This window comes from Podarcis bocagei, assembly GCF_964188305.1.
Source record: "Podarcis bocagei genome assembly, chromosome: 7".
NCBI lineage: Eukaryota > Metazoa > Chordata > Lepidosauria > Squamata > Lacertidae > Podarcis > Podarcis bocagei.
This window is the reverse complement of record NC_138132.1, coordinates 89469287-89478546: the sequence shown is the minus strand read 5'-3', so window position 1 is coordinate 89478546 and position 9260 is coordinate 89469287. Positions and strand designations below refer to the sequence as shown.

The 9260-nt window shown below is 46.8% G+C and overlaps 1 protein-coding gene across 6 annotated transcripts in view; it reads left to right on the top strand.

Annotated features, from left to right (window-relative positions):
* The first annotated feature begins 253 nt into the window (after nt 1-253).
* Nucleotides 254-9260, top strand: part of KANSL3 (KAT8 regulatory NSL complex subunit 3) — a 31656-nt gene continuing 22649 nt past the window's right edge. The window contains exons 1-9 of one of the 6 annotated variants that reach the window (XM_081202958.1): nt 254-681; nt 1352-1636; nt 2500-2670; nt 3623-3713; nt 3971-4156; nt 5186-5317; nt 5958-6074; nt 7198-7299; nt 7447-7518. In XM_081202958.1, the coding sequence (XP_081059084.1) occupies nt 1419-1636; nt 2500-2670; nt 3623-3713; nt 3971-4156; nt 5186-5317; nt 5958-6074; nt 7198-7299; nt 7447-7518 (1089 nt within the window). In that variant the 5' untranslated portion in view covers nt 254-681; nt 1352-1418. Of the gene's footprint in view, nt 686-1351; nt 1637-2499; nt 2671-3622; nt 3714-3970; nt 4157-5185; nt 5318-5957; nt 6075-7197; nt 7300-7446; nt 7519-9260 lie in introns of all 6 variants that reach the window. The other 5 variants (XM_081202954.1, XM_081202953.1, XM_081202956.1 and 2 more) reach the window with 5 other exon arrangements.

Here is a 9260-nt window from a genome sequence, read left to right as displayed (position 1 = left end):
GTTGGCATGTTCAGCCTGCAAAAGGCTGAGGGGAGAACTTCAAATATCTCGAGGACTGCCACATGAAGAGGAGACCTGCTTGCTTCCTCCTGCTCCGTAGGCTCGACCTGGACCAATGGCTTCAAGTTACAAGAAAGGCGATTCCGACTAAACACCAGGAAGAACTTTCTGTTGGACAGTAGAAAGGACTCCCTCGGAATGTGGCGGACTTGCCTTCCTGGGAGGCTTTTAAGAAGAGGCTGGGAATGCTTTAATTCGTGCACTGCGGGGGGTTGGGACCCTCGGGGTTTCTTCCAACTCGACCCTTCTATGATTCATGCCTTTTGCTTGTCTGCAGGGATCTCCTGCACAAAACCAGCAGCAACCGTTGCATGCAGATCCCTGGCGCCTGCAAATCTCAGTCCCTTCTTCACCAGCGGGGCTAAGAGGCCTCCCGAGCTGTGCGCGTTCCAGGTGCCGGGAATCGTCCTCCCGACCAGAGGGAGGCTTCCCCTGACTCAGCGCGGGATCCGCCGGCCGGGTTTTCCTTCTCTCCCTTCCGAAGTCACGGGCGGCTCCGGAGAGCGCCGCGCATGCGCAAGTGCGCCCGAGGCCTGAGGCCTGCCCTGGCTGGATTCTGGCGAGAGGTTCTGGGGTTTCGCTCCGGCGTTGAGCCCCCTTGCCTTTTTTCTCTGGCCGGAGGTGGGTGAGGAGTAGCTGCTCCTTCTCTGGGTCCAGAAAGAGGTTCTGATATCAAGCGCTCATTTCTGACGGATGGGGGGGCAGAAGTCTCTCTGGGCGCTTTGTACATGCTCAGGGGCTCTTTATGCTGCTGCTCTTCGAACTTGGGTGCACTTCTCGGCTGTTTCTGAGCGGCTACAGCGGCCTTGGTCAGAGGTTGGAGAGAGCGGCGGGGTAATCCTATAATTTTTAGGTACAACCCTCTGAGGTAGGTTAGGCTGAAAGCAAATTACTGGTCCCATATCATCCACTGAACTTCGAGAATAATCAGAGATTTTAACCTGGGTCATACTTTAACCCAGTGGTTCTTAACCTGGTCTGGGCACAGGCTCCTTGGAGAATCAGGTGAAAGCCACTCCCTCCCTAGAAATATGCACATAAACAGATACACACAAAACTCTGCATGTGGTTGTGTTTTTTTATTGCATCAGTTTTATGGTGTATTGTTTGTGCTGATTTTTGTGCCTGATTCATAGGTCATGGAGATAATGACTCGGTTGGAGTAACAGCAAAATGGGGGCATTGCCTTTGTATGCACATTGTTGTTTTCATTTGATGGCTGAACATGTGCTTAACACGGGTAAGAAGCAGATTATTTCACACTGTTTACTCTTTCTTTATCCTTCCCTAGCAGCAAGAATGTGGAGCCGTAAGAGTTTATTGTGCCAGTGCTAGTGGCAGAGACATACGACCTAGACATGTCTTACCGAGGCACTGAGCGAGACTTCCAAACCTCGGCACGGAGGATGGGGACCTCTCTGCTTTTTCAGCTGTCAGTCCATGAGAGAGAACTAGACCTGGTCTTCCTGGACCACAGCTATGCCAAGCCATGGAGCGCCCACCCCGATGCCAGCAATGCCCGTCCCACTCGCCTGCTGTTTGTCACTCCCAAGAGACACCAAGATAGCAACGCCATGTGAGTTTTACTTTTATGTGAGAGTTACTAGGGATATTTTGTGTGCAGGCATCTGTAATTGCTTTATTTGCCACCCCTCTTCTGAGGATTTGCATGTGCTTCTTTCAAACTAAGCTGAAAGGTTGAGTAGTGGCACCAACACTTATGCTGGACCAGGAGATGGGAACTTCCTGCAGGAACTCAGGAACTTCCTGCAGCCAATCAGAAGCCATTATTTGGTTTTCGAATGTTTTGGAAGTCGAACAGACTTCCGGAACAGATTCAGTTTGACTTCCAAGGTACAACTGTAGTAGAATGCCGGCTTTTGCCTGCCGAAGGGCCCAGGCACAGGGCTGGCCCATCCATGAGGTAGACTGAAGCAGCTGCTTTAGGTAGCAGAATCCAAGCGGCTCATCCATGGGCCACTGAAGAAGTGAGGAGAAGCAGCTGCAGCAGCTTCTGAGTTCTAGTGAGATTTTGCTGGAAGCCACAGCTGCATAACATTGCTAAGCAAGGCTTTGATAGAGATGGTAAAGGGGGTGCATAGCATGCACAGGGCAGCACCTAACTCTTTTGCCTCAGGTGAAATGGGAAGGGCCACCCCTGGCAAGAAATAACCCCCTCAGGCATCATCTCCAGGGAGTGCTGGGGAAGACTCCCCGCCTGAAATCCTGGAGATCCACTGTCAACCAATGTAGACAAAGCTGAGCTAGCCAGGACTTATTGTTCTGATTCAGCTTCCCATTTACCCCAGCTTACCCATTTATCCAGAGCTCCCTTTTTGCTCAATGTGGTCCTTTGTATTGCAGGTACGTATAGCTTTTATGGGGTGGGAAACAGAGGCTGATTGCTCTGTTCCATGACATGTCCTTGTCTGCTTTCAGTGAGGCAGATGTTCCCATTGATGTGGAAACAGTGACTCCCACACCTGTGCCACTCTACGACAACCAGAAAGCCCGCACTGTGATGAATGAGTGTGAGCGCCATGTGATATTTGCCCGCACAGACACTGATACGCCACCTCCACCTGATGACTGGGAGGAGCATATGAACAGGTAATAAATTGGGGAGTGGACAGAAGATTGTTTTATGCTTTGGTGGTGCCATTTCCTTTTTTCTTTTTTTTCTTTTTCTTTTTTTTGCTTTTTGATCCTGGAGATAACTTGGGACTAGGCAGTGTTCAGGGTTCTGCAAGTCGGCTTTAATTCCAAAATCCTTGGGTAGTGAATGCAGATCATTGTTGCAAGGTGTGTGTAGACATTTTGGGTTAGCAGTGGGCCTTGGGAGAGTGCATGTGTGTTTGTCAAACGTTTTTGTGGTTAACTTGCAACTGCTTCATACAGGATTTCCTGCCTGGATATCACATCAATGAATGAAAACTGTGACTTATTTAGATAGCGGTTCAGTCCCGGCTTATTCTTGCCAACTGTAGTTATAGACATGCCACAGGAAACTCTGGTTAGTTTAAGAACACAGGCTTCTGATCTCCATTTTTGGCAGGTAAAAGAGGAGAGAATGCAGGGGAGTGGGTGAGTCCAGGGCTCACAATTGCCCATTCTTGTAGCATCAAACCATGGTTTCCTCTTCCATCTGATCTAGGCCACAATCAGTACTCTTTGGGTGCCTCCAGCTGCAGTTTTGTTTAACAGGAGCAGGGGTGAGGAACTTCAGGCTCTGGGGGCTGAAGGTGGCCCTCCAAGCCTCTCTAGCTGGCCCTTGGGACTCCCCCAGGCCACACCCTCACTGCCCTACTGCATAACCTCCTTGGTGGCTTTTGCCTGGCTGAAATGTCTTTTTGAACTCTCATAATATGTTTTGACTGCCCAGATTGAGAACAGAGAGGTGTGTTCAAATGTATCTAGAAACTGTCCTTTTCTACAAAAGTCATATTTGTGTGAACTGCTCCACCTACTTTTGCTTGTGGTTCTGCCCATGATTTGCATGTGAGAATTCTGCCCTCAGGCTGACGTTGAAGGTGAACTGCTAACTTGATTTTTTCCTTTGCAGATCTGGCTGGACAATAGCCCAGAATAAGCTGTTCAATAAAATCCTCAAAGCTTTACAGTCTGACAGGCTGGCCCGGTTAGCCAATGAAGGGGTAAGAATAGCATTGCTCTTGCTCCCCCCTCTTCTGAGCTTCTAGTCCCTCTGACAGGTTGCCCGTTTTTATTAAATGTGTGGTGCCCTTTGTACCTCTGTGTTTTGTCCCATGAAGTCGGGAAGGTCTCATCTCTACTTTGACATCTGAGACATAGGCATTGTAACTCCAGGCTTTGTCACTGCTGCTTTGTTCTGCGGTCAGCACACTTTGTTATGCAACCTCCCTTTGGGTCCTTCTCCTCTGTTTTCCAACAGGCTTGCAACGAACCGGTGCTCAGGAGGATAGCAGTGGACAAATGTGCCCGACGTGTACGTCAGGCTTTGGCAAGCATCAGCTGGGATACCAAGCTGATCCAGTGGCTTCACTCGACGCTGGTGGAAACCCTTAGTTTGCCTATGCTGGCTGCTTACCTAGATGCCCTGCAGACTCTTAAAGGAAAGGTGAGTGAACATGATGTGTTGGGGAAGGGGTCCACCCCCCCACTTTTTAATCCTTCTTTCCATGTTTCTTCTTTAGGCAAAGCATTCTACTTAAAAGAAGATGCCACCTCTTTTCCTTGTAAACCAGCAGTTCCCAAAACCCCCTCCCAACCACTTGACATTTTCTGAAGGTCTTAGTGGACCACTTTATCCTTTTTCTGTTTGTTGGGGATATTGTAATGTGCTGTGCTAGAAGTTGCCTGGTTTTGAAACACTGCTTTTATTGCTTCTATTTCTTACATATTGTATTTTATTGTACAGTACGACTTCATTGTGTATGCAATTAATCTGCATAATTTCAGCCTTGTGTGGTTGAAAGGCAGTAGGTTGAAATCCCACAAATTAATTGCACAGAAAACCTGGCACAAAAAGAAGCCTTGCTTACTGGACTCTAGGATGGTTTCATAAGATGTCTTGGTACTGTCCGAGTTCCCACTTAAGCATTCCAGAGCCTGGTAAGCAAAGTAGAGAGCTTGGAAGGCAAGCATGGTTCCATGGGGGACGTTCCAAGAGTGTGGTTTGAGTATGCACATTTTTGCATGTACACTTCGTCTGTGAAACGTAACCCCCATGCAAGTCGTGATCATACTATACCACAATTTGAATTCCATATAATTCTAATTATAAATGAATGCTGACCTTTCAGGTTAATGCTACTTAAGTGCTAGGAAAAAAGCGAACACAAATCTCTCCTTTAAGATACTGTAGGTTTGAATTTCTGTGTGTGTTTGTTTGGGAGTAATACTCCTGTATAAGCTACTCATGTATAAATCTCTCAGCTGTTATCCTTTATAAGGGAAGTGGAAGCTAGAGAGCCTTTTTGCTTCAGGAGGTCTCTAGTCGTCATCCCCCACCCCTATTTGGCAGCCCTTAACCATTGATGTACTAATAATAGTGAACCAGCTATAGAGTCCCAATGTCTTCCTGTCACTATGCAGAGTGAATGTCTGTGTTCTGGAGTTCCATCACATGCTTATCAATGTGTTTCAGATTCCCATCCTCATCGATCGGATGCTGTTGTCCTCGACTGCAAAGACAGGAGCGGCAGGAGCTGAGGCCCTCTCCCTCTTGCTGAAGCGACCATGGGATCCAGCCATAGGTGTCCTTTCACATAACAAACCAGTAAGTGTTTTGTGGGCCATCAGGAAGAGGAGGGGGTCCTGGGTTTTATTTCTGTGCTGCTGCTGTTTTTCATTTTTATTTTAAGAGCAGGTTCACATGCAAACATGCCAGCTTCTGGAAAGGAGCTATCAGCCACTTTGTTCCTCCCTGGTCCTTATTTTTGGCTTTAGCTTGTGGTTAGTGAGGAGAGAGCTTTAGCCACAATACAAAGTTGAGACAACACATTAAGCCAAACCTTCACTTAGATAATGAGATGAACTGAGAGGGCACTCTGTTGCAGTGGGCTTTTGCCAGGAGAAGGAAGAAAGCAGACACGTGGAAATGGAGGTGGCTGAGATCTAGCAGATAACAGAGATAAAAATTGAGGTTTAAAAAGGCCATTGCTTGTTCCCCTCTGAATCAGTCAGTTGGGGGAGGGCAGCAGATATAGTTAGCTGCTAAATTGGGAAAAGGCTGGTGGTTTTAAAATCCCAAAGGTAGTACAGAATGTCTTCCCTTGACTAAAGCCAACTTTGGTTGTCAATACTTAAACTGTATCTCAGTAGAGCAACCGTGTTTGGAGACGTGGTTGTTGAAGGGACTGGAGCCTCTTTGAGAAGCAGCTTTTTTTTTACCTCTTGGCTTTGTTTGTTTTCCCAAGAGCAAGTTGCCTGGTTCTCCCCTCATCCTGTTGGCATCTTCTGGACCCTCCAATTCAATGTTTCCCACTTCTCGGCGGCATCGATTCTGGCAGTCACAACTCTCTTGCTTGGGAAAGGTTTGTGTCTCTTCACCACCCTGTTCTCATTCTCCTACAGCAAGCTATGTCCCCTCCCTCCCCGCCTTCAGTGCAGTTGCAGGGACCCCACAGACTCCTGTAGACTCGCATTCCCTTCTTGGATTGGATTTAGATGGAAAGCAAGTGTAGAATAACCATTTGCAGGAGAGGGAGATCAGGCACACATGAAAGTCGAAGTACCGGGAAATACCCTGGGCAGGTAACAGGTGAATGGGGGACACTTCTGGGCTTCATGTCAACAGTGTGATGCAGCAGCAAAAAATGCTAATGCAAGTCTAGGCTGCGTCAACAGAAGTATAGTATCCAGAACAAGGGAAGTAATAGTACCACTCTAATCTGCCTTAGTAAGACCCCGCCATGAATACTATGCCCAGTTCTGGGCACCACAGTCTGAGAAGGATATTGTAAAGCTCGAATGTGCAGAAGGTGGTGGCCCAGATGATAAAGAGCCTGGAAACCAAGCCTGATGAGAAGCAGTTGAGGGGGTTGGCATGTTGAGCCTGCAAAAGAGAAGACTGAGAGGAGATAGTCATCTTCAAATATCTCAAGGGCTGCCACTGTCACATGGAAGATGGAGCAAGCTTGTTTTCTGCTGCTCCAGAGGGTAGCATCCAAAGCAATGGCTTCAAATGACAAGAAATAAAATTCTGACTTAACATTGGGAATAACTTTCTGATGGTAAGAACTTTTTTGACAGTGGACTGGGCTTCCTAAGAAGGTGGTGGAGGTTTTTATGCAGAGGTTGGCTGGCCAATCTGTCATGGATTCTTTAGCTGTGGTTCCTGCATTGCAGGGGCTTGGACTAGATGACTTTTAGAGTCACTTCCAATCCCACAGTTCTGTAGGGTATTTATAATCCCACATCAGGCAAGAAATGTCTGGTATGGTTGGGGGGATTCAGCCCAACACCATATAAAAAGCTAGAACCATATTGAGGGGGAGTAAGACACTCCAGATATTTACAAACTCAACAGTTTGCAGAGTCCCAGATCTTTGTGTTTTTCCCCTCCAATAAAATTCACAGATGTAACTTTTGGTTGCAATATAACTTGGACTGTGATGGAATTGCTGTTTAATCTGCTCGTCTTTGCTTGTCTTGCAGGTGATCCCTGTTGCTACCCATTTAATGAATAACGGCAGTGGTGTTGGAGTGTTGCAGTGCCTGGAGCACATGATCGGTGCTGTGAGAGGCAAAGTTATGGAGGTGGGTACAGGAGTAGCTAAATCCAAGTAGTAGTGTTGAACTTCCCTCGAGCTTCTATAAATCCAAAACTTTTCACTTGGGTATGTGTGGCTTCCAGTTTGGAAATTACTTAACTTTTGAATTTCCCGTCTTCCCTTCCTTTTCCAGATCCACAACCATTTCTCTCACAAACCAGTAATCCTCATTGGCTGGAACACAGGAGCTCTGGTGGCCTGTCATGTATGTCGCTCTCTTGTCTATACCTCCAGTATTACTGTACTAGTTTACTGCAGGAAATCGCATCAGTGTGGTACATGCAGAATAAAATACAAAGCATAGGACCTGAAAGTATTCTGCTCCCCAACTTTCCCCAACCTGATATCCTCCAGCTGCTTAGGACAACAGCACACATCAGCCCCAGGCAGCACAGCTTGGTTTTCCTAGCGGGGCCTGATGAGAATCCTCGTAGGATTAGAATTGTAGAGTTGGAAGGGTATTGATTGTCAGGAGATTGTCCTACACTCGAGTAGGACCCTGGCAGAGACACAAGCCAGACTGGCATGTTCTCTCCCTCCTGGTTGTTCGTTCGGGAGCTTCAAAAGCTTTCTTCAGCCCAAACATCACAGCGACCGATGCCAACAGACACCGGCACACTTAGGGATCCGCAGAGTGTTCGCAGTTTGCGTAACACACCTCAGCAACTCAGCATTTTGGCTAATTACTTTATTTACATATAAACACACACGGAGCTGACACAAAACCCCACATATATTAAGTAAAATAGAAACATCACACCTGACCCCAACCCCGCTCATCTTTTCCCCCCCTCTTTCCCCCTATTCTTCCTAATGTCTCAACAAATGAAACTGATTTGTAAAAAAAAAAGTTACATGGGGGAAAAATAAGAGAGAGAGAGACATTGCACATACCTTTGTAAATTAAGAAAATCTTTAATAAAAATACATTAAAAAAATAAACACACATGAAGCACTGCAACATGGCTCCCTCTCTCTCTAGCATCAGACAGCAAAGAGGGGGGAAAAGGACAAGAGTCTCACTTCACGGAACACAGTAACACAAACATCCTGTCTCCATCACTTCCCACTTTGTGGAGTCAAAACATACACCGTCATGTGATAGACAAAAATCCCATGACTGCAATCACAGAGCAGGGATTCTAACATCAGTGTCAAGCTCACTGGTCAGTAATTACCTGTGTCTCCTTCCCCCTCCCCTTTTTGAAGATGGGGACAACAATTACCTGCTTCCAGTCTGCAGGGACGTCACCTGTTCTCCATGAATTCTCAAAGATCATAGACAAAGGCTCTTGAGATTACACAAGCTCCTTTAGTACCCTTGGATGCAGCTCAAAACATCTGGAGAGCATCAGATTTGGGAAAGCTGTGTTAGTCTAAGCAAGCTCCTCTAACGATGCAAGCTACACTTCCAGGGTTTCTTGGAAGAGGAACTAACTGTTAAACCACTCTGAGAATTGCAGCTCTCTGAGGAGAATAGGGGTCTCCTAACAACTCTCAGCATCCTTAACAAACCACCGTTCCAGGGTTCTTTGGGGGCATGACAGTGCTTTAAATGAATAGTGAAACTATAGGGGCCTTAAAGATTCTAAGTGTACTGTACTGACTCTGCATTTTGGAAAGAGTGAGCACATGCATTAGGAAGGAAAAGTCTGGTTTTACTCTTTGTTGTACTTGAAAAGCAAATACAACTGTAACAGATTAGCCACAGATTAGCCATCTTTCCTGACTACTGGACATGGATTGCCAGTTGAGCTACATAGTCCTAGAGTAATAGAATTGTAGACTTGGTTTGGACCCCGAGGGTCATCTAGTCCAACCCCCTGAAATGCAGGAATCTCAACTAGTTCATACATGGCAGGTGGCCATCCAACCTCTGCTTAAACACTTCCAGGGAAGGAGAGTCCACCACCTTCCGAGGGAGGCTCTTCCACTGTTGAACAGCTC